Genomic DNA, 25,712 nt, shown 5'->3' on the forward strand with positions numbered 1-25,712 from the left:
GGCAACTCTCGCGAGACTGAGCGGTGACGGGGGCCGGGAGCAAGATGGCAGCGGAGAGCGACCTGGGCAAGAAGTGGGACCGCTGCCTGGCCGACTCGGCCGTCAAGCTGGGTAAGGGCTGAGCGGGGCCCGTCCGCACCCCCGGCGCTGTGAGGAGCGGGCTCCGCTCCTCCATCCCCGGTCCTGCCCTGGGGCCCAGCTCTGAGGCTGGGGCCCGGGGGCACCTTGTGGCCGGGAGCCCGCGCGCTCCCCTGGGCCCCTCCCTGTCGCCCGGGGGCGTGGGACCGAGACGCAGGGGTTTCTTCCGCCCTCACCTGTCATGGGGCCGGCAGCATCCTTGGGATCCGGCCAAACGAGTGTTCATGTGCTGGCCTTCTTTCCTCGAGAGCGCGTCCGGCTGTTATTGGACAGACGGTGTTGTCGAAAGAAAATCCCCCTTGCTTGGCCCTCAAAAGCTCGTCTGGCTTGATCCCATGATAATGCAGAGTGCTGCCGCTGCGATCAAGCCAGACGAGCTTTTTGAGGGCGAGGCAAGGTTTCCTAACTTAGCCTCATTGCTGGGTCCCAGCAGCCTCATTAGCCCAGTAAAAATGACTGATAATGTTGTTGGTGTTGAGTGAGGCGAGCTGTCAAATCGTCAGGTTCATAGATTCACAGATGTTCGGGTCAGAAGGGGCCTCAGTAGGTCTGGTCCCCTGCCCTGGGCAGGAAAGAGCACTGACATCAGCCAGGTGCTTGTCCAGTCTCCTCTTGAAGACCCCCAGGGTAGGGGAGAGCACCCTCTCCCTTGGAGCCTATTCCAGATGCTGGCCACCCTCACTGTGAAGAAGTTCTTCCTAATGTCCAACCTAAATCTGCTGTCCATCAGTTTGTGGCCATTGTTCTTAGTTAAACAATGGTTCGATATTTTTTTGCCATCAAAAGCTGGTCTTGCTCGATCCCAGCGGCAGAGTTATCTTGTATTGGACTAACTAAGTTGTTAGAATCAAGCGAGACCAGCTTTCGAATGCAAGGCCCGGGGAAGAATGCCTTGCTGTCACGAGCTTTTCTCTCTTTATCCCAATGACAGTCTCATAAAAGATATTTTCCTTGGGTCTTGCATTTGGAAGCCTGTCTGACTTCATCCCAGCAACTTAGCTTTCATCGCACCAGCAATCATGCCGAGAAATCCTTGCCTCTTGCATCATTTCTGGACCACTGCAGCTGTAGCATCACACTTACGCTATCGTTTTATCTTGTGCTTTTTCCGTTCTGGTTGAGATGCTTCCTAGTAATGGTCATGGACAGTGGAGCCTACTTTTAAACTCCTGGCAACTCTTTGCTGAAGATCAGTTTCATAGTTGTTAGGGTCTGGAAGGGCCCTTATAGATCATAAGATCTGTCAGAGACGTAGAGCTCCCTATTCTTGCTGAGCATTAGACCCGAAAAGAAGTATAATACAGTGGTTTGATGCTGCTAGGGCTTTGAGGTTCTGCTGTTCCCTGGACCATGTTTTCGTTAATTTCAGTAATGATCCGTGTTGGTTTCCTAAAATCTGTTTCTGCAAACTTGTTTGTATCACCGTGCAGATAAAGGGTAACTTGTTCTTAAATAAATGCTGAGTAAGTATGCCATATGCTCTTAGTTTTGCAACTGTAGAAACAGATTTTATGTACATGGTAAGTATATGTTTAAACGGTATATGTAACAACAAAGAAGTAGCTGGTGCATTGATACAAGAGACATATTCATTCTATGGTGAGGTAGACACTTCATTTGTATATCTAATTATTCACACGCGCACACACGCGCACACACGCGCGCACACACACACGATTATATGTATATAAAGGCTTCACATGGTGGCCAGGATATGGTCTTTAATAGAAGCTACATAAGGCAGTTTTAACTCTAAGCAAGCCAATAAGAAATCTGTAAGAAACCATAGTACCAGTATATTAAGTCTTAGCAGAGGAACAGCCTCCATGCTAAAATAGCATATCATCAATGACAGTGATGTTACAAAAGCTTCCAAGGGGAGCAAATGATGTCATTCCAAACTAGAGAAGATAGCTTTTCTATATTTAAAAAGTGGGTGAAATAACTTCCTGAAGTTCAGTAAGGACTTTAAGAATGTACTTCATATTAAGTTCTATTGGGTATTACTTCTTGTTGAAACTATAGGCCCTCCTGGAGTGAAATCTTGTCACTGACACTCCCATTGATTTCAGTGGAACCAGGATTTTGCACTGGCTAAGAAATGAGTGGATTGTATATCCTCATTAGTATTTGTTTTTAGGTCATTTAAAAACAAATACATCCTTTTGGGAGTTTTTTACAACCGCTTTAAAAAGTGTTAGCATCAGCTCAGTATCTTTAAAAGACTTATTCAGGATCATTTGAAAAGTGAATTTATTTTTTTTTTATTTTAAGATAATCTTTTGCGCATATTTCCTTGAGGAATCTTAGTAGTTGTTAAAGCAATCTTACAGTTAAATTCCGTATGGATTGTATATCACATATCAAGTAATATGTACCTCTCTAAAATTAATTTAGGCCTTTAAAAAAGAAGATTGGAAGGAGGAGTATTGGAAAATTGGAACATTTGAATTTTCTTATTTCCATTTCTTAGAGTAGCCATATGCTGCAAAGAACTCCCTTTTTGGAGAAAGCTTTGAAAGTTCCATTGTGTGTAGCAGGCCCTTGAAACTTGTCAGGGAAGAAGCCTTAAGGCAAGAGAAATGTCTCTTCCTTGTCCCACAATATTCCATTCAGGGTTGTCTGTGGTACAACCCAACTGATGTTCATTTTGTTGGCAAAACTTAGGCTTGCTACATCTTGAGTTTGAATGGTCTAAACTAAGGCTTAAAGCCTTGTCAGTGCTGCTGGAGTAACACTGTGCTGTGCCAGGAAGCCTAAAAGTAGGCAACCTTTGTAGGAGAGTTGGATAGAGCTGGTCCAGGCCTTGCCCTGACTGAGCACAGGACCTCAATAGCCCATCTGATTTCCAGTCTTAGCGGTATTCCATGGGGAAGGAGCTCCCCCCGCGACTCCTGCAGTGGGGGTGGAGAAAACTTGATCACGTTTCGCATGGCTGTATACTAGACCCAGAATTTGGCACCGAAAGCTTGTGTTCTTGTATATGGGATAGCAGCTTCTTGCTGCTGTCAGCTAATATAATTAGTTTTTTAGTTCAGGCAGTACCAAAGGTTTTGGATTCAAACTTCACCAGTGATGCATACAGAACAGAGCATTTGTAACAGCTGCATATGGAACTTCTGTTTATTATTTTCCTTTCTTTGAAGAAAAAAATACAGGTAGGAAATTGTATGCCAAAAGCCTACCGCTTTTCACTTAAGTGATGTTTTAATTATTTAATTATGTTAACACCTCGCAAAACTTGTTACGACAATATCTGAGATAAAAGTCCTTTCAGTCTCAAAGCAGTAACAACTCGCCAATTAGATGTACGTTTATGAGTAGGCATAATGCCCCAATTTCGTTAGTACATTCAGATCTCTCTGAGTGATACTTGGCACCCTTTATCACACTTTGAAAATGCAAAGCTCTGTGCATTTAAAAGGCTGATCTTGCAGGTGGTGTAGTACCTCAAGCTTCAAGTGTTGTGATGGGATCCCCATTTCACACTACAGAGATTCTTACACTTCAAATACTTAAAAATGGAACAGACCCAGAAAAGATTATACCAAGCACAGCATGTTAATGAAAGCACTGGCAATAGAAGTTGGACTCTCCTGGATCCTAGGCCTGTATTTGTGTTGCTAGACCATGCTGCTCTTGAAACAATAGTTTAAAGTCAATTAAGCTGCAGTTTTTTATGATTTATACCGGGGGGGGGAAAAAAAACAGTTGTTTTGTATGAGTGTCTCAAAGTCATGGCATTTTGCAATGAAACCATTTTGTGTTCAACAAGCAGGAAACTACACAGCAGCAGGGAATTCTGGTGCCATTGTTGAACACATCCCTTTACAACCACATAAAGAAGCAACGTGGTCCAGTAAATGATCATTCTATGCCAAATGTTTTTATTTCAAAATTCGTGTTATCTTCCAAAATGCCTTTCTACTTGAAAACATAGCTTATTTTTATACAATTAAATTAACATTTGGGCAGTTGTTGATTCTAGATAATATTTCAGTAAGAGTTCCAGGAAATCTCTTTCGTGTTTTTGTTTCATCTAGTAAAGTCACTTGATAATTAGCAATCCGAATTTAGTAGTGCAAGACTGTTCGGTAGAGTAAACCAAAAAACACAAAATGAAATGGGTCTGAATAAATGGAAAATGAGACTTGACTTATTAGGTAATGGCTTGTTATGTGTGATTATGACATGGTTCCAAAACCTTATTGCAGGAAATTGAAAGGGAGCTAGAGGTTAGTGTATTTCAGGAGTGGTCTTCCCTTGTCTTGTTTTCAGTGGTCAGAAAATAGATTTCTTTTGTAAATTTTCACTTCTAATTAATACTGCACTTTTCTTGGATATATACTACTCGAGGGATTACCTGCAGGAATGCAAGCCAGAGATATTTTTGAAAGATTTTTATATTTAATAATAAAACTTGGAGTAACCTATAAAGAAACTTGCAGTCAGTGACTGACACTGTGATCTGTAGAGTTCACTGGACTGGTATAAAACTTAGATGCTATCAGTATTATGAAATCTAGTCAGTATCTAAAAGACCTAAAGAGGATAGTTTTTCATGCTGATGAATATTCAGTGTGTTGTCCCTTTAAAATGTCATGGTCTTTTAAATTAACTAGAATAGTGCCATCTATCCTGAACATATAATGAAATAATCAGGCAGGGCCTTGCATTTGCTTCACAGTCATGAGTACCATGTAGGTGTCTTACAGTGAAAATAATAAAGCTTTTGAATATTAACATTCTAGTTACAAAGAATGAGCCTGTTGCAATCAGACCTCTCATCTTCTACTCTTACTCTGTTTCTTCAGCTAATCGCTAGCATCTTGGGCATAACGGAGTATATTGGTGCTACGGCAGCTGCTTTAGTAGCTAGCTGTTAGGGAGGGTACATGAAAAATGGACAAGTTAAAAACAAATCCTAGGATTAAGTAGGTCTAAAACAATTAAAAAATAGAACTCTAGTATTGCAGGAAGAGTAGAGAGCAAAACAAAAAGTTACATAATAGTAGGTTTGGAAGGGACCTCTGGAAATCGTCTGGTAAATCCGCTGCCCAAGGTAGGATCATCCCTGACTAAACCATCCCAGTTAAACGTCTGCCTGACCATCTCTTAAAAACATCCAAGTGTGGAGATTCCACAGGATCTTTGGGTAACCTGTTCCAATGTTTAACCTCCATCAAAGTGAGAATTTTTCCTAGTGTCCAACCTAAATGTCCCTTGCTGCAACTTAGAACTGTTGTTCCTTGTCCTTTACCCTGTGGGCACAGAGAACAGTCTGTCTCCTTCCTTTTATAACCAGTCTTTATGTATTTTGAAGACTGTTATCAAAGCTCTACCCCATCTTCTCTTCTCCATACTAAATAATCCTAGTTTTTCGGCTGTTCCTCACTTGTCATATTTTCTAGACCTCTAATAATTTTTGTTGCTCTCTGCTGGATTCTTAATTTGTTCACATCTTTCTTGAAGTGAGAGGCCCAGAAGTGGACAAAGTTAACTAATTTTGAGGTTGGATTTATCTCGACTAACACTTAGACTAGTTGTTGTTACCTGGATGACAGGTGCTTATCATAGTAATACAGTATAAAAACTTAACTATAAGCACTGTTCTGGTAATTATGGAAATCATATTTCTCTATAGTCCATAAGAGTTCTGTAGCTTGCTAGTGCCTAGTTGATGGTGATGGGAAGTAGCAGTATCTGTTAGGTGTCAAGTGAGTTGGTGCCTAACATCAGTGCCTTCCAGTCAAGTTACAAACTATTAACAAAGCTCATTACCTGTTTGAAGCCCCTGCAGAGAGACTAATAGCTGCATGGGCATGGAAACTGAGCTCCTTCCCAAGTTTTACTTGTTTTGCAAAAAGAATGTCATTTTCTAAATCTGTCAAATCAATAATCCCCTTTTTTCCTAGTATTCCAAGTGCTAACTTAATTTCTAAAAATAAAGGGCAGTTTTAGCCTTTTTTGAAAATGAAGAACTTAAATCTTGGTCAAGTCATTTATGTGGGATACCACAGACATTTTGGTAGCCCATGGTTTCTTGTCTAGCAATATTATTTTCTAATACAGTGCTGAAGCTTGGGTTGGAAATAACATGCTTTTATGATAAGGTTAGCACCACTAATTGTGGAGTCATTTAAAAAAAACCTTGTTTTTATTGCCATCAACATTTTTTCTAAGTGATGGTTAGGGGAAAAGCAAACATTGTGAACAGCTCTGTATAATTTTCCCATTTTGTCATAATCTAAATAAAGGCAAGCTGTGAACTTCTCACGTCCTGCTTGCTGGATAGTTTTCCAGGTTCTTTTGGAATTGTGGGATACTGGATATAAGGCACAATTTTTATGAATGCAGCTGGGGAGCAAGCCAGCAATGACTATTGCCTTGTCTTCATTAGTTATGGTATACAGGGATGTGTGTTTTGCATGTGTCAGACATATAGCTGGGACCTGTACAGCCTGTCCTCTGTCTTGTGTTAGTTTGTCATGTTTTCCTCTACAGTTGTGCGAGCCAATTTATTTATAATTATGCTGTATTGTTTTAGTTAGAGATTAAGTTCCTGGAATTTTTACAAGTAAAATGACTAAAATATATATTTATACATATCCACTTGTACTGCAATACTTTAATTGTGACTCCTGGGTCAGTATTCAGTGTGCATCTCATAACGTGCTTTTTCCCGTATTTTTCATAAGTTTAGGAGCAGATTTTTACTTGCAATTTAGGCAGCAGTTTATTTAGGAAGTGTGAATGGTGTTTTGAATCTTTAGGTATGTCCACTCAGGTCTTTAAACTACACTTAATTGGGTTTTAACTTGATTATCATAATACAGACAAAATGAATTGTTTTTGCCAGGTTGTGGGGAATGAGCCTACGTGACGACGCGCTTAAACTCTGCTTCTTTGAAATCGAGTTTCTTCACAGGTGGCTTGATCTACTCTGGCTTCACCTGGGTTACCAACCACAACTACCCATCCTCTTCCTTGCAGAATTGTCAAGAACATTTACCAAATCAGACACAAGTTTCACTTGCTTACCCTTATGGTGGTGGGTGTCAGGAAGGTTTTTTTTTTGCTTATCATGAAACATTGCTTTCTAAATGTGTATTTGATGGAGGGAGTGGCTTTGACCATTTAGTTTAGATAAGAGTGACTGGCTCATAAAAAAGAAAATCAACTGAATTGTTCCTTTCAGTAAAAGGAGCATTGACAACCATAACGTTCTATATTTCTTTCTTCTTTTGGCTTTGATGTACTAATGTCACTGTCAAAACATTTTAGGTTTTCCTAAAGCAAGCTGCCTTAATAAATCAAGCAAACTGAAGATAGAGGTCATTCTGCTGACTTCCTGAATCATTGGCATTGCCTTTCACTTTTCTGGCAGCTTTTCTGCATTTGATCCATTGCCCTGAACTTCTGTGTTCTTCAGAAAATAGACTGCTAGGACCTGTCGTGAATCTTCTGCTGCCTTCTTACCCTCTTCGCTCTTCTTCACTCTCATGAATCCTAGGAATTAAGCTTCCTTGATTCCTTATGTATTTCCAGTTTATGCACACAGTTCTTTTGCCACACACTCTTGGTATGTGCTGGTGCTCAAATCTTGACTTCTAAGGGCCCCCATTCCTTTCCAATTTGCTAATCTTATCTCATTCTGGCCCCTGGCAAGCAAAGACATAGCCTTCCTTAAGGGACAATAATGCCTCTGCTTTGAGGCCAAATGACTTGCGCATCCATGCATGCGTGTGTTGTTTTGAGAGCCAAACTGTTTATTTTTTAATAAAACAAAACATTGTAGAATCAGTGCATTAATGAGGAACCAGTAGGTGAAATCCTGGCTGCATTGAAGTCAGCCAGGATTTCTCCTGCCTCCAGGAGAAAACAGTACATTACAGTAAGTTAACTTTTATTCCTTGACTGACTGGCTTTTTTAAAAAGACCCTAATAATCTGAACTCAAGCTGAATTCTCTATTAACGCTGGTGTGCAAGGGTCACAAAGTGAGGCTAGTCACTTTAATATCTTCATAGTCCGCCTTTATCCAGCTGAGTGAAATGTGAAAGAACAGGATCTTTCTGTCTTCACTTTTAAATATATGAAGCCATAAGTGACATGCTTAAAAAAAGAAAAGTAAATTTATATCTTGACCTGACTTTGCACACTGATGTTTTTGATAACCGATAGGTTGAAAGTGGCATAAAAGCTTACACTATGAAATTATGGGATGTATAAGTGAGTGTACTTAGTCCTGCACTTACCAAACTAAGTAGTGTCAAGGTCTTACTTGAAATTATATTATGGCAGATTTTAAGGTTATTTAGAACTTTTTTCATCCAGATGATCTTACAAACTATTCTTGCGATTTTTGAAGACAGGGAAATAAATGCCCCACCTTCCATTTCTGAACTACTCTTTACCTTCTAGTCATCATGCTAGAGTTTTAATGTATATTTGGTGGGAGTGACAATAATGGATGAAAGATTTCCTGCCTTGTCTTCATAAAGGATACTAGGTTGAACACCTGTTTCTTATTGTTCCTGAGAACATCAACATATAAAACAGCCACGGCCCCTCTTTGAAATCGTATTAGAGGATTTTTCAAATGTTTAAGTGAGGTAAATGATTTAAACACCATAATCCATTTCTTACAAGAAGGGAACCTTGGGAAAGCTTCTTGTTTCTTGGCAGACATTTCAAATTACTATATTGAAATGCCTTATTTAGAGGAGATCTTTTACTATTTCAACATATGCCTGTACACGACCAAGCTTCAACCTAAAAGCTCATAAATAACCCATAGTGACTGGAGTAGTAATACTCATTTCCTTCTAATCCTCTGTTTGTTTTGACATTTGAGAGAGAAATGCTTCTAATCTGTGTTTAATAGAAACTTTGTTTATGAGAAAAAAGGCACTTTTCACTTTAGTTTCTGTTATAATTGAAGTGAGGTTTCTCGTGACTCACTTCATCCTGTCCATTTCATTCTTAATACTAAAGGTAACATCTTGAACTGTTCAGTGTCATTCTACAGTTTGAATGATTTGCAGAGATCCATTGTCTGGGTTGCAGTGTCAGCAGTTCTTGGTAATCCTGCCTACAGTTATGAATGGGTTGAAGATGGGCCAAAAACATTCTTTCCTGTAACAACAGGACTTCTGAAAACTGAGCTGTTTATAGAGCTTTCCATGTAACATACCTGGAAGTAAGCTGACATTTTAAAGCATTTGCAGCTTTGTATAATTACAAAACTATCTCTGTAGCCATGAGGGCCATAAACTTTTTTTGAGCTTTTTAATAACGGAGCATGTGTCATTCAGCCACACATACAACATGCCAAATTCAACCTCTAGGCTATAGGCTTTCTACTTCTACTCTAGTCAAATGCCATTCCTGATGTAGACTAGGAAGCTCTCTACATAGCAAAAGTCATAGTTGGATCTCATGCATGCTTGTGCTGTGCTGAACAGTGGGTAAGTTTATCAGTAAAAATGGGTCAGTATGAATTGGTAGACAGGTGTTCAGCTGCTTGGATAGTCAGCCTCACTGACTTGTGTTAGGGAAGTGCACATTTATGGTGATAAAAAAATATAAAAGGAGGAAGACGCATGACTATTCAACATGTAGTCTATTGAAAGGTGGGTCTAAACACTAGCTAAGAAGCTGTTTCATTTGGTGGATATAGTAATGGTAGACTTCGGCTTTGTCTTTTTTTTATTTGTACAGTGCGACTCTTCAGAACTTGAATCCATAAAACTGAATGGAAATTTAGAAGATTAGAAGTACCAGTGTATTTCAAACATAAATGTTAGGACAGCTGCTAATAGTAAAAATTGGTTTTATTGGAGGAACTCAAGAACTAGCTGCATATAAAATAGTAGACTGTAGGTTTAGGAGCTTACTCTATTCATACTAGAGTTTCAGTGGGATAGTATCATGTCAACTTCTGTTTAAACAAAAAGTGTTATTTTGCTGCTCGATTTGAAGTTTAGCTGTGCATGCTTACTGTTAATAAGAATCTTGTAAAACTGTCTGACAGTGCCTTTCTTTCATTGCTCCCTTGTTTTGTGTAAGAGCGTCTAGTCTCCCTTTTTACTTTGAAATCTCAAATGATTTTTATTACTGCTTTGAATAACTACAGACAAAAACGTTGGGCAGAATATCCATTCAGCAAATTTCAACATGTCATTTAAAGATGCCTCAAAAAACTTAACATGCTGCTGATAGGGACTGGACGGTTAATCTTTCAGGACTGGTTTTTGATAATAATAGGAAACGTGGCTTGATATCGGAGCGGGTAGGTTTAGAAGCAGGTCTCATTCTTCTCGTTGTCCAAACTATTCCTCTGATGAACTTGCCTTACAGGTTTTGACTTTGGAAGACAGGTAAAAGGGACTTCCATCACTCTCCATCGGATCAGGATTGGGCCTCCAACCCAACTTACTTCAGATGTTAGAAAACTTCTTGTCCTTACTGTTTGTTTGTTTTTTGCCACAACTCGCATCTTCCTTTCCTGACATAAAACCAGATATCAGAATATTCATTTTTATTTTGACTTATGAAAAAAAATGCTAGATCTGACACCCCCTACCACTACAAGCATTTTTCTTCCATAGGTGTAGGTCATTGGAGACTTTGGCAAAGGCACAAACAAACACAACATTGTATTTTACTGCCAAGTGCCCAACAGACGTTTGTTTACGGCTCTGTTTTCAGCATGCCCTGGCTGTTCAATCTGCAGGCGTTTCATCCTTGCCATCAATTGTTTAATCGCTAAGCTGTAGCAGGGTGATGGGAGCATATCTTGGCTAACTGTTGATGTAGGCTTTTTCACCACCTCAGTTGCATATTGTTAAATGTTCTAATGTTGGAGCAATGCATATCTTGATGGATTACAGAACTTGAAGTAGGAAGACAGGGGGAGATTTTTTTGTTTGTGTTTTGGCAATGGCTAATCAAATGGTAGCTAAATTCTGAATGCCATTTTGTCCCTAAAATTAAGTGATTTTAATCTCTTCCCTTCCCCCTCTAACTTTTTTTTTTTGTCCTTTTGCATATACTGTATATCTTGCTTGGAAGACTCTTTTTGGATGGAAGGGCATCCATTGGAAACTTTTTTTTTTGGTCTACTGTTTTTGCTTACTCCTGTTCCCTTCAGTTGTACTGCAGCTAATGGAGGACTTGGTTTCAAATTGCAAGGAGGGAAGAAAGGGGCCTTTTGACTCCTTTTGCATGATGTCTTGCATGAGGACAGAGAAGACTGAAATGTGTGAAACCAAGACTATTCCATTTCTGTTACCGCTGGAACTGGAGCTGTACAGTGGCTTCAGTTCTGGACTGGGCATCTGTTCAACTAATTAGTCAAAGTTTGTGAGCAGGAGCTAGATCAGAGCCCTGCTTGGACTTTATGTCTAACCCCACAGCTCTAGATGGAAGACCTCTGCTAGGAGAGAAGGGAAAACTGGGTTTGTTCTGTAACTATGATCCCCACACTGGTTCAGCCAACTGCAAACCCTGCTTTAGAAGGTAAGGTCTGCTCAGCTGGAAGTTAAGCCCAAATGCCCTGACTCCCTGGTCCTCTACACTACTGCAACAGTGAAGCTCCAGTAGTGAAGCTTTTGGAAGACAGTATGTGGCTGTGACGTTGCCATAAAGGCCAGCCAGCTAGTGGAAAGAAACATCAGTCAAATTGTGTCCTGAACTATTCACTCATTTATTTGTCCCGGTGACAGGATACCAGCAGGTGGGAATGTTTCCTGGCGCTTGGTTCCTTGATGTATCAAACTTGTGTAAAGAATTTTGAGGAACTTAAGGGCTCCTGGAACATGTCCTCATAAATTATAAATTCCTCGCTGGAGACGGGGAGGATTCGGGCTTCTTTCCATGGCATTTCCTTTAATAAGTGAGTAACCATTGTAACATTTTTTCCTTCTAAATTATCCATGGATGTCAGGCTACATTGCCACTACAGGCTTCTGTTGGCAAAGCTGTGTTGGCAGAGGTGAGATCTGTGACCAATATGGTTGGAAGAAGCTCCAAGTGTACATGGCATTATATGAATAAAACTGCATTTCTGCTGAGAAGCAATGGGGGAGGGTTTGCAGGTATATGGGAGAGCTGAATTTTGTAGCAGTGTAGTATGTGCCACAGCAGGAGTGCTTAATAGAGCACTTCAGTGTAGACATGGTCTCAACCTGGACAAAAGGCAATGCTGTCTTACTGGTCTGCTGACCTCTCCCTGCTCGTTTCCAATTACCTTCCTCTTTTTCTGGAGGACATGGGGAAATCTGTGTTCCTTTTGCTCCACTAACCTGTTCAGTGTCATTGGAAGAGAGATTAAATGCCTTGTACTGCTAGGTGTACCTGTTTGCTGTCAATATATCTGGAAAGTGAGATGGCCAGCAATTTTATCTCCACACATGGAAACAGCTGTTATATAGTAGGTGCAGGTTCACATGTGTGTCTGAACTTGGCTTTTGGATAGAAATGTTGACAGAGGTGGTCCTCTGGAAATCATGAGTGGGGGGGTTTATTGTATTTATTTTTTTTAAAAGGGATACCAGTTTAATTACACTAATACCAGAACTTTTTTATCCTATTATTTCTAGTATTTTAGATTACTGTGTCCAGACCAAAAAAAACCCAAACTCTTTTCTGTGTCTTTTTTTTTTTCCTTGAATGCTTTAATATACATTTTTGTGAGGACTTTGTATATAGTTTCACTGTTTTGCATGTGCCATCATTCATTTTGCCCTATTTTCTGTAAAAATAATCCACACAACAGGGGAGAGAGAAAAAAGACTTTAAAAAGAAGCCATTGAGGCATTGGCACTTACTGGAAAAAAATCAGATTCCGGCCACAAAAGGATTAAGCAATGTAGTTTTGGAGTCTGTTAAATTTATTTTTATTCTGAAATTGGACTCTAAGCACCTTTATTAAATGAGCACTAGTTCTTAGAAACTTAATTCTTGCTAAATACTGCTCTGGAGGCTCTGACCTATGAAGGTACCTTGCCATATTTTGGCACAATTGACTATGGGTCTTGCCAAATGTCTTTATTTTAGGGACAGAGAAAATGGAGGGTACAGTGTCTTAATTTTGACTAAGAAATGGTCCACAAACGACATTTACACATAACATTCAGTTTTTCTGAATTACCCCCCAAAATATTCTCGTACTCTGCCTAGCTGCAGTAGCAATACTTCATTGGAACATACTGCTCTGAAATTTAGTTTCTTCTTTAGCAATAGTCATTTGTTTAAGTAGTAGTTTAATTGGATGGATGAAAACTCCCATTTTGCCCTGAAGCTGCTGCCACCACCATCTCACCAAGACAATGGAGTTGTACTGAATGTCTTGCTTTTTTTGAAAGAGTTGGCTATTTGGATTATTGTCCTTTTTCTGGCTAAATGTATCAAGGGCTGGATGCCCCAGACACATCCCTGAATCCTGCCGTCTCCAGAGGCCTTGATGTGTACCATGCTGGCCACTACTTTCTTAGAACTAAGTAGCTGCTTTCCAGCAGCTTATTTTTCATTTTTACTATTTTAGCTCTTCTGTAAAAGAGTAAAACCTGAAGGGAGGGAGCTTGCAGCTTAGTATTTTGCATCTGTCTCCAGGTGGGAGTTGTTTAAATACAAAAGAAAATTGTATTTAACAACTGAAAAAGCTCTAACAAGTGCCATAACAGCAGCTGCCAACTATGAATGAGTGTGTTTTAATCTTTTCACCTTTAGTCTCAAACTGACTGCTAAGAAGAAAAACTCATCTAGGTGTGGCTGGCTTTGTCATGGCTTAAGCCTGCAGTTGGTTCAGCAGATTAGAAAAGCTCATGTGGCAACCGCATGCATTGGAGGGAGCACTGATAAATTTATAGAAACCCTTTTTCCCAGATGGACTGTTGGGGCATGAGTCCATCCTGGAGATTCTTGTTTATCTACCAGACGCTTTTATGACGTCCTGTTGGGTATAAGGCACGTGCTGTTGTGTGTGTTAGATTGATTTTTGGGTATGATGATATTTCTCTCTGAAAGCACACGAGCCAAAAAAAGTATAGAGATGAGCTTCTGGAGACCGGGCTTCGTGCCTAATCCCAATTCCGTATGGTCCTGCTTGTGTATCAACAGCATTTACTGTCAGGCAGGAACATTTTAAAAAAGAAAAATGTGCATGGATCCTTAATGTTCCCTGTCAGCATTGCCTGTAAATGGGTTCAAACTGAAATGATGGACAGGGCCGAAGAGGCTGTTTTTCTAGTTAAACATTTAAAGCTGTCATAGAAGGTGAAAAATGCTTTGTACTCTTTCCTGTGGCCTTTTCCTCCGAAGAGCCTGTCGTGCAACAAGGGGTCGGGTGGGGGGAGCTGCCCAGCACAGATCAAGCCCTCTGCTTTTTCTGTGTTCGTTTGTTTTTATTGTAAGATAAACCTTTCATGTTTTATTGTTATGAAGTTAAAGCCTGGCCTAGAGGTGCCGATCTTTAGTGGAAACAGCTGCAGACTTAGTGTCCCTTGATCAGGTGGGAGGCTCTTTGAAGCAACATGTTGCCTTTTTTAAAAGGAAATTGAGCATGTGAGAACTTGAACCTGTAAAACTCATCAGCAGGCTCTGCCATTGTTTATCTCTTGTGTAACTTTATATAGAATTAAAGCAAAATGCATGACTTTTGTTTCCTTTTGTTTCCAAGAGGGACTGGTTTATGCCCCGTTCTTCTTGGAGACACAGGAAAGACCACATAACCACAAATACTTCCTAGTGGGATGAAGATGGGTGAGAAGTTATCCACAGCAACAGTTTCTTACCAATCCAGGGCAAAAACTTAAACGTAGTTAAGGCTTCTGGTTTTAAGTTCAAACCAATGTTTACTGGGAAAAGCCAACCAGTAAAAAGCAGGCTCCCCATAAATATTGGTTTGCGTCGGCAGGCAGAAAATCTGAGTGTTTTTATGGTTCCTCATCACGGCACCTCCAGCTGTGAGATCAGCATAGTTCCTAACCCACGCCCCAGGAGGGATAAAGGTGAAGTTTGACAACCTTTGGGATGGGGACCAGCCCTCAGGGAAACAGATCTCCTGTTCTTTGGCTTTACATTTGTGCAATCTCCTCCTCACACAGATAACAGAAAGCATTAGCAATTGGACTCCCTTCCATGTGCCTTAGATCAGCAGGCTAATCCAAATCTCTGACATCATTTTCTAGAACTAATTTTCTGTTTTCCTCTTTCAGCTGGGAAAGGGTGGGGTAAAGTAGCTTTGAACACAGTCACCATGTCATGCTATGGGAATCGGTCAGAAATCCCAGATCGCCTTCCTGGAACGCGTGCTTGTCACCGCAGCAAAATGTTTGAATTCCAGCAATCCAAATAACTAGAGCTCCAAAGGTGCCTCCTCTACCAGGTTCTCCGGGTGATGTGCTGCGCTTAATACCATTCTCACCTGGCTCCCACCAAGCTTCCTTTAGGGGCACATTTTCTCTTTGCCTTAAAACGTCTACAGTGCACTAGCTGGTGTGTCCAGCGGTGGTTTGTTGCCCTGTGGAAGATATCGGCTCCTTTCCTGACCTTGTATAATTTCATAGATTTCATAGACATTAGGGCTGGAAGGGACCTCGGGAGATCATTGAGTCCAGGTAGAGGCAGTATGGTCTTCCTCTAATGTTCAATCTGCAGCTTCCCTATCAGCCAGTAAGAAGCAGCATTGATGAGGTATTTTTAATACTCCTCCAGAGGCTGGTGACTGAGTGGAGAGGGAAGGGATTAGAGAGGAGTCTCAGGGGCTATTACAGTAATGAGGAGAAACATTTAATACAACTTTTGGTTTATTTCTCCCCCACCTTTTGTCCTTTAAATACATAATTCCTCATTATCATAACCTGAAAAACAAACTGCTTTACCACAGCACTGGCAAGAAGAATATGGGTTTGACCAGTAACATGGAAAATGTTGTGACAGTAATAACTTCTTGGGCATTGCATTTAGATGACACAGAATTTCTCATTCTGTAAATCATTTCTCATTGATTAGCTAAATTGTTTGGATTGGCAGAAAGAATCCCTCGTTGGACAGGAAGCGTGAAGCAGCGTTGCTGCGTGACAAGCCTTCTAAGCTGGACAGTTCAGTTGATGCCTTATGCTGTCTTGCCTGCCTGTTTGAAGTAATCACTTGCTGTTCAAATTCAGATATTCTGGTACAGCAGTCAGACCAGAACAAAGGGGCAGCTTGGCTACATATGGTTGGAAAAAGATTAAAAAGGAGCCCTGGGTCTGGGGGCCAAAGAGTTGGTCCATTTCATGAATTCGTGTGATGGATTCTTCAAGATTAGTAACTCTCCTTAATAGCATAAACCTTCTATCAGAGCCAGCACCAGCTGTGCTATTGCAGAGCTACAGAAGAGAAACTCCATTTGGGGCAAATGTTTCATAGTTTCTAGGGTCGGAAGAGACCTGTGTAGATCATCTAGTCCAACCCCCTGCCATGGCAGGAAAGAGTGCTGGGGTCAAATGACCCCGGCAAGGTGTTCATTTAACCTCCTCTTAAAGATCCCCAGGGTAGGAGCCAGCACCACTTCTCTTGGAAGTTGGTTCCAGACCCTAGCTGCCCTAACCGTGAAGTCGCGCCTCCTGAGATCTAGCCTAAATCTATCCTCCGCCAGCTTGTGACCGTTATTCTTGGTCACTCCTGGCAGTGCTCGGGGGAACAGGGACTCCCCCAATGCCTGCTGGTCCCCCCGACTAGTTTGTAACAGGCCACTAGATCCCCCTCGGCCTTCTCTTGTGGAGGCTGAAAAGGTTCAGGTCCCGCTGCCTGTCCTCATAGGGCCTGCCCTGCTGCCCCCTGATCATATGAGTGGACCGCCTCTGGACCCTCTCCATGTTGTCCACATCCCTCCTGAAGTGCGGCGCCCAGAACTGGACGCAGTACTCCAGCTGCGGCCTGACCAGTGCCGCGTAGAGGGGGAGGATCACCTCCCTGGACCTGCTCGAGATGCATCTGTGGATCCATGCCAAGGTGCGGTTGGCCTTCCTGACTGCCTCCCCACACTGCCGGCCCATGTTCATCTTGGAGTCAATGATGACTCCAAGATCCTTTTCCGCCTCCGTGCTGAGAAGAGGGGAGTTCCCCAACCTGTAGGTATGGAGCCGGTTGTTCCTCCCCAGGTGCATCACTTTGCACTTGTCAGTGCTGAATCCCATCCTGTTCTCATGCACCCACCCCTGTAACCTGTCTAGGTCTGATTGTAGCCTATTGCTCCCTTCTAGAGTGCCCACATCCCCCCACATCTTAGTGTCATCAGCAATTTGAACAGGGTGCTTTTTACCCCCTCATCCTGTGTGAATGATGACCCTGCTGTTTCTCTCCTACTTTCAGCATAAGCTCTATGTGTCTTTGAGCAATCAGAATCCCGTGGCAGGCACTTTTTAACAATGATTGTACCTACTAGTAAATCAAACGGAGAAAAATACCTGAAAGTCTAACCAAGCAACAGAGGAACTCAGATATGGTTTCCCCCTTTCCTCCTCAGTTTTGTAATCTGCAGAAGATGAAAAAAAGAGCAAGAACCTGACCTTCTATAAAATGTTCAGTTGCTAACATGTCTAGGGGACTTATGTCAGGATCACTTCCCTGTTGTATGTTTGGTAGTTCTGTCCTGAAACCATAATATCCTGGTAACATTACCTCTGTCATAGCTGTATCTAAGGAAACTATGTTCAAACGATGTTGAAAAGACAGGAGCTTTCAAAAACGATTCCAATTTCTAGCTCCTTAGTACAACTGGATAACTTGACCTGTTTCAGCACAAATGTCAGGTTTTTCATGTCTTTCTGTTTCTTCTAAGATCAAATTGTTATCTCATTTCCTAATATTTACCATTTTGGTTGGATTTTTTTCCCAATGAAAAAAAGCACTTGCAATGCTTCACTAACCATTAGCTAAGGCAGCAAAGTACAGAGCTGTTTAATTGGAGCAAAGAGTAATAAAGCAGTGGAAGCTTCATTTATTATGTTTTCATTGCAAATAGTAAAAGTCAGCGTGGGAAGTGGAAGGAATCCAAAAGGGGAACTTGGATGTCCTGTAAAAGGGCTAGTGGTATGGAAGTATTTCCAATGTCCAACCGAGCCTGGTGCCAGTATACTCTTAAGTCCAGTCCTGCAGTGTTTGCTCTGTAGTAGTCCCTGCAGCAGGAACTGTTCTTTTTAATAGTTATCAGCCTTCTTGGCCCTTAAGTATGCTGGGTCTGTTTTGCATCCAAACAGGAGAATTCAAGCCCAATGCTCTTTCAGACATACGCGGCAACATTTTGTTTTCTTCTTTTTTCTCTTTCTTTGACTTTTTTCAATTTTTTAAAGTGCATACGTGGCTGAATCTTGCTCTTGGATGTCTTGTTAATCCTTTGGCAACTTGCATGGGAATGACCAAAGGCAGAATTTACTCTTTTGGGCTTAATTTTTTAACTTTTATTTAATGCCTTTTGAAACTGCAAAAACCACCCCACATGAAACTTCTTAATATGCATTGCCCAAGGGAAAGCTTTATTTTTTTTTAAACAAGGTAAGATGGTTCCATAGTGGTGATGCAGAGCTGCTACAATTCAAACTACGTGTCATATATCTGGGATGTAAGGAATCATTCCTTCCGAACCTGTTTTAAATCCGCTGCTTAATGAATGGTGTGGGTATAAAAGATAAACAGCCCCAAGCTTTCTTTTGCATGATATAGAATAATATCAGCCATCAAAGTTTGCTGCTCTGAGGACACATGTTGGAGCAGTGAGAAGTACTTCTGATAGTCGCTTGCAAACCTAAAGCAAATCTGTGTCCTTGATCTTTTTAAGCGTCTCATCCAATGACAGCAAGCCAAATACAGGCCGATTCCTTGGCTGAGGGTGACAGTTTTTTTCATAGAGTTCATCATGGGGTCCAAGGTTTGTTTATAACTAATGAGATGCGGGGAAAATATATGTATATAAAAAAAACCACTGCAGTCTCTGATACATCCATGGATAGGATTGTCGTATGTGTGTGTCTGCAAAAGCTAAATTTTAAGCAACAAAGAACTTGAAGCCTATGTATAGCCTACACCATTTTTCTATGGATACGTGCATCTAATTGGGGTAGCATTCTTGAGCCAGAACAAGGAATATAAAAAATAATCTACTTCCATTACTGTTTATTTTCAAACTCTCTCCTTATGATACTTCCCTTTTTATTTTTTACAGGTGCTGGTTTTGGTTTAGGAATTGTTTTCTCAGTTACCTTCTTCAAAAGTAAGTGTGTCCCATTTCTTGACTATTTGATTTCAGAATCGTAATCTGTTGTGGATGTACTACTTTTTAAACAACCCTTTGAAGCATGTAAATGTGAATTGGAGTGTTATGCCAACTCTTCCATTACTGATCCAGACAGATTAGTGGAAGTGAAATTACCAAGACTTAACTGGTGTTAAACAAGGTCACTATGTATGGACCATCTCAAAATTTTAGCTGGGCATGAAGTCAGACTTCTGATTATAAAGTCCTGGCACTGCAGTAGACCCTGTACTTAAAAACTAATGACGTGCATGAATAGACATCAGCCCTTGCCAGTTCTGTCAGGGTTTTAATGCACACAATTTTTCTCCCTAGCTAATCTTAATTTTTCTCCTTTAATGACTCTTTCTTGGTAATGGCATAAACCTCAACTGTAAGACAGGTGACAGAGCACATGCTGTGCCTGACTTCAGATCCTTTGCAAGCACTGAAGGTGCATGCCTTCAGAACACAAACTGGCAAGTTCTGTTTGCACAAGAACACTTAAGCTGTTCTGATTTACGATGGATTCCACTTTTTTAGGGAAACGGCTGCTTTGTAAACCTTGCATGCCTAGTCAGAATTGCTCTCCCTAGGTCCTTTGGCGATTGCAAGAACAGCAATGAGGATTTTGTTCCCTGTATGGTAAGTTTTTATACAAGCACTAAAGCCAGTTTTTTGCCTGAAAGAGTCTACAGCAAAAATAGCAAGTGTTTGCCACTTCTGTCAATGTTGCAGAGCCAAAAAGGGTTTCGTTGAATGGGCTGGGTTCTGCTCTGCTAATTAAGTTCAAATCACAGAACCCTCTTTTTTTTTATTACCGTAGATGCTTGTATAACAACAAAACCCCTCTTGAATTACAGATTTTGAATCAATCTAGCAATGAAAGACAAAGTCTTGCATGTAGAAAGGACAGATATTATCTGGAAGATCCGGAGACAACAGGCCAGATCCTCAGCCTGTGTAAACTGATGTAAATCTGTGGAGCTATCTATACCAAATGATACCAGCTGAGAATCTGCTCAGGCTGGTCTGTTTATCTATATTTCCCTGACAGGGCTGGTGTGAAGTCTAGGTTTGTAGCATTCTTTGAGACCCCTGGATTAGAAGTGCTATATACGTGCAAAGTATGCGTTAATGTGACTTTGATTTATATTTACATAAGACCCTAAATCGGGGTGGCCAACCTGTGGCTCTGGAGTCACATGCAGCTCTTCAGAAGTTAATGTGCGTCTCCTTGAATCTTTGCACGAGCACACAGTGACCAGCGCAAAGATTTAAGGAGGCGAATATGAACTTCTGAAGAACTGCATGCGACTCCAGAGCCACAGGTTGGCCACCCCTGCCCTAACTGCTATTTTTTGCCTTCTGACATTACTTTCTAAATTAGGCTTTTTTTAGCAAGTTTTGGAATTCATAGAACCTGATGTGGACAGTCCCTGTCTTGTAGTAACTTGGCTTTAGGTTGGGTAAGAAGTTTTTGTTGCATTTTGACAAGCAAGCAGCTTTGCCCAATTTTTTGGTATCTTTTGTTCCCCGCCCCCAGGAAAGACGTGGCCTATTGCTTTTGGGTCAGGCTTGGGATTAGGAATGGCTTATTCCAATTGTCAACATGACTTCCAATCTCCATATCTTCTCCATGGCAAATTTGTAAAAGTAAGTACCAGTACATCTAGACACTCTTCAGTACTTAATTAAAGATTCGTACCTTCACCTAGAGTATAGAAGAAACTATATTAAGACAAACCCAAAGAGAAATCCTGTGTGCTATGTTCTTATCAGACTGTAAGGGCTTTAAAATAATCAGTATGCTCTTTGACTTCACAAATTACCACATCTATTACATTCCAGCTCCTATGAGGGTACTAGATTTTTCCAGGATCCATTTATGCTGCAGGTGGTTTTCTCACAAGTAAAAGCGCATGTAACAAAATACACATTGAAAAGTCTGGAAAATGAATCTAGCCATAAATACTATGACTCCAGTCATACAGACACATTTGCTAGGAAATACTCTGCTGCAGGTAGCATCATTGATCACAAAATATGCATTATAACTCCTTGTGAAGGAATATATTGCTGAAAGCATTGCAATGACACAGGAGTAGAATGGTGTACTTTTTAGGAATGCTCTCTTATATGTGCTCAGAAAGACCCACATAGAGACTTTGCCAGAAGACTTTAAAATGACCCTGTAAAAAAGGGTGCAATGGTGGCCACAGAAGGCTTGGAAGTGTTGTTCCCCTGCTTGTCTTTACTATTAGACAATCAGGAATACAAAGTCTGGCATTCCCTGCATTTATTGGAGGGTTAGCATTCAACAAACTCGTGCAGTCCAAGAAAACACTTCTATTTCAAAACCTTTCCTTAGAAAAGTTTTGTCCGGGTGATTGTAGCGCAGTTATTTACATTGAACAGACTTTCATTGTATATTGGAGAAGTAGGTGATTTTGGGTATCGGGCACTCTGTGTTTCTACCCTTTCTATGCCAGCGAAGTAATGCTCCTAAATGCCGCCCAGTAACTTTTTAGGACTAGATGTTGCTCGTCTAAACCGGTGTTTAATATTTGCTCTGAAGTGTATTAGTTCAACACAAGTCTGTTGTGGGGAATCTCTTTAGTCTGAAGTCTTGAATCTTAAAATAAACTGATGAGATGTCTTTGGTTTGAAGAGACTGAGTAAATGTTCTGTTCAAATACTCTGAAAAACACTGTGTCCACTGGAAGATGCTTGTTGTGGCAAAGTAAAACCACTGGAGAACATTGGGCACTAGAAGACTAAGTCTGCGTCTAGCCTGGCAAGGGTTTAGATTAGTATTAAGGAATAATCTCTGCTCTGTGGCGAGGGTGGTCCCACTGAGCATGAGGTAATCAGAGGGACACTCGAAGGAAGAAGCGCAGCTGCCTGCACAGCACCAGAGTTGGGCAAATAGTTTCCAGCACACTGTCTCCATTAGCTTCCTCTGGCTCAAATAATCTGAGCATTTTACAGGGAGGGAAGGAGCAGACAAATCCATCTAATGGTTAATATTAATTCTCTCCAAAACATATAATCATGGATAATAGCTCCAGGGTTATTAAAACAAAATTATTTCATTTCTGATGGTTAGGACTGTGGAAAATGTTGCATTATCATGCTCATCTGTTTTGGTTTTTTTTCCCCCTTAGCAAATAATGTTTTAATTAAAGTTTTTATGCAGTTCTTTGGACAATTTTTTTTGCTTGTTGAAAAAAATCGTAGTTTTGAAACATGTAAGTTCCTGCAAGGAGGAGGTGAATTTCTTTGACTGAAGTGCTGAGAAGCTTTTTGGCAATTTTGAGTTGGGATGTTCTGAAAGTGTCAAAGCACCAACAAATGTTAGTGGGCTGGTTAAAAAGAGAGTGTTGAAATTCTGGTTAATTGTAGTACAACAACTCTTTTTAAGAAAAAAAAAGTTTTTCATCTAAATGAAACATTTAGATTGACCTGAAGTAAATTCTTTTAGGATTTTACTTTGCAAACGACTGTCAGGAATTTTAGTTGAACTTCCAAAATATCCAGTATTCATGAGCTGGGCACCCCATTTCCTTCTGAGCTCAAGTTTGAACTTGATTCTAACTTTGTAGCAGTGAAACGTCCATCTCTTTTGGTTATTAAAATGAGCGAGGAGGGAGTTTATCACCTGTACATAGGCGATGTCTATAAAGCAAGACACTGCCCCTAAATATCCTCAAAAATATGTAGTACAATTCTGCTAATTCTCTATTAAGCAACCCCCTTTTTAGTTCCTTGAGCCATAGTCAGACAGCTTCCACTGCTCTCAGGTTGGTAGTTCATAGCTTTTCAGTTCAGTCACTTGCTTGACTCATATTTGTGGCCTGAGTATAGGATGGAGGTTTTCTTAGTTGGGGTTAGGTGTTTGTGACCTTGATGGAACGATTTGAAACTTCAAAGTAAATACTGGCAAGGTTCTTTGATTCGGTCTAAGCTTTTATTAGACCGACTGAGTAGTTGGAAACAAGTTCTTAGCAAGCTTTCAGGCACAGTCACCCTTCTTCAGGCGACCCGTGCCTGCCTGTGCCCTTAGACCAGCACAGCTACAACCAAAAACCCAGCAAATAAATACTGAGCCCTCAGTCTCTGGTTCTGTTGCTGCTACAATCTTGGACAAGCCTGGACATTGCGTTTTGTTTGTATTCCTGCGTGAGGTTTATACTGTATCTGGATGATGATGCGTGTGTGCATGCACACAACAAAGCATGAAGCAGACACTTGGGCAGTCCTGGTTGTTCCTAGTTTTGCAATGCATTTCTGTTTCTGACTGTAGTTATTGCTTTTGGTGTAGTTACGAAAATTGGTTCAGATCTGCCTCGCACGGGTGTTACGAGACACAGCTGTTTGCTTTGACATTCTTGGGTGGTGGAAGGTGCTCTAGGATGTGAAGTTTTATAATGTGAGCTTTCTTGTTTTACAGGAACAGTGACTAATATCCCAGTGGGAGGAAAGGAGAAATCATGGTTATTCCTCAGGAATATTGAAGTGCCCCTGGAATAAGCCACCGTTCTTCTGGCACACTGCTACCAGTAACTCTTTATACTCCAACAAACTGTATTTGTTTCTGTATTTGAAACAATGCTCTGTCTCTTGTTTTGTATTTTTTTTGTCTGGAAAGTGCAAGAAGGAGATCTTCTGAGAAATAAATAACAAAAATAAACATGGGCTCCCTTGTTTTTTGGCCTTTTGGCGTATGTGAATGGAAGGAGAGGACTCCTTTTGAACTCCCACCAGCTGGGACCACCTGGTAAAAGCCAGTGAGCGAGTCCTTCTGAAACAACAGCCGTCATGTGTTCCTCCCCACTCTCAAAGGCAGCCCTCCCCCCAACTCCCACCCCCCCAGCATACAGTTTAGAGAAATATTCCCACCTCATAAATCACCCATAAGCCCCCTGCTGCTTGTGCCAGCGTTAGAGGAGCAAAAATATTTCTATCCATATCTATCCAGCAGTGGCCTTTAGGAGAGGAATTCTGTCCTCTGCAAACAGATGGAAGAGAAAAATAGTGCGCCTGGCTTGGAGAACTGATGCTGCTTCTTGAAGCCTTCATGGGTCAGGGAGTGAGCTAGGTTTGAAACTTGCCCTCCATAGTGGGCTAATTAAGCAATGCTTGAGCCATCTGGCAGAGAGCTTACTTCTGGGCTGATGGTTTTTACACCCCTGTTCTCTGTGAGCAGCCTTAGATTTTAATACCTGGGAATGGGACACAGATGGGGCTTGGAAATTCATTGTTCCAGCTTCTCTTCAGAGATTTACGTTCACCCTGGTTTTTGTAGAACACTTTCTCAAGTTCCTCTCATTTATTGGCTCCTCGTCTTTAGTCTCTTTTCACCTCATCTCCACCCAGCAAAACTAGCCCCTGAACCCATGGAATTCCTAATTTTCTCTCTGCTAAGAACTATTCTTGAGGCATTTGCTGTAAGCTGGCCTTGTGCAGGGTAAGATGGGAATCCTTGCAGTTACAAAGTTTCCTGCCCCTCTCCAGAGGTATGTGTAACCACCAGGGCATCCTATGTAATGAAGGGAGGAAGTTGCGAGGAGTCATCTTATTTATTCCTATGCTGGTTATTTTTACACTGACGTTAAAGGCCAGTACTGATATTTCCTGTATTGAAAGTTTATTCTGCTCCATGGTGAGCCAGGCAGAAAGAAGAACGATAACAAGTTTCTCTCCAAAAAGACACACAATGGAAAACAAAAATTGCACAATAGTTTTTCAAAGCTTTGCCAAAAAAAAGGATGGGGGTAGATTGTTAGGAGGTATCTGGAGATCAGAAAGAGCTTGCTTGAGAAACTCCCTTCTTATCACTGGGCAACGATCGCTGGATTTGGCCACGGGGATTACAACAATCGTCCACCCCCGCATCCCTTTGAGGACTTGAGCAAAAACCTCGCATGTTGAAGAAACATGCCAGGCTGTGCCCAAAGTAAGCAAAAGCTGAAGATTTAGCCTAGAGCAACAGATTTGTTGGATAAAATCACTTTGGTGCCAGGGCAGTATTAGACACTATCAAAGCATGATACCATCCAGCACCATTTGCTTGGGCATGTCCTTGTTTTTCCATCACCACTACCACCTCCTCCCTTGCTGGACTGCATTAATCAGTCAGGTCAAAACAGCTTATTGGAAACAGGGTCTCTTTCTCTTTTTTTTTTTTCCTTCCCAATTTTGAATCATTTTATCTGGCCCCAATTTTTAATTTGAGCTGTGTACTTTGGAGCCATGGTTCTTCTGTGGTTTGGAAAGCTTTTTATTAAGCTCTG

At 41.1% G+C, this 25,712-nt stretch overlaps 1 protein-coding gene across 1 annotated transcript; it reads left to right on the top strand.

Annotated features, from left to right (window-relative positions):
* On the top strand, nucleotides 1-24,109 carry MICOS10 (mitochondrial contact site and cristae organizing system subunit 10). The gene is made up of 4 exons (XM_090024121.1): nucleotides 1-111; nucleotides 19,348-19,395; nucleotides 20,963-21,072; nucleotides 23,870-24,109. Exons 1-4 carry the CDS (start codon nucleotides 45-47, stop codon nucleotides 23,876-23,878), a joined length of 234 nt encoding a protein of 77 aa, XP_089880247.1. The 5' UTR covers nucleotides 1-44; the 3' UTR covers nucleotides 23,879-24,109.
* The last annotated feature ends 1,603 nt before the right edge of the window (nucleotides 24,110-25,712 follow it).

The sequence above is a fragment of the Crocodylus siamensis genome, chromosome 12 (genome assembly GCF_052110815.1).
Source record: "Crocodylus siamensis isolate JL-2025a chromosome 12, ASM5211081v1, whole genome shotgun sequence".
Lineage (NCBI taxonomy): Eukaryota > Metazoa > Chordata > Crocodylia > Crocodylidae > Crocodylus > Crocodylus siamensis.

Coding starts and splice junctions, on each gene's coding strand:
- MICOS10 (XM_090024121.1), top strand. CDS start 45: ATGGCAGCGGAGAGCGACCTGGGCAAGAAGTGGGACCGCTGCCTGGCC. Junction 112..19,347: donor CGACTCGGCCGTCAAGCTGG/GTAAGGGCTGAG, acceptor TATTTTTTACAG/GTGCTGGTTTTGGTTTAGGA. Junction 19,396..20,962: donor CTCAGTTACCTTCTTCAAAA/GTAAGTGTGTCC, acceptor CCCCGCCCCCAG/GAAAGACGTGGCCTATTGCT.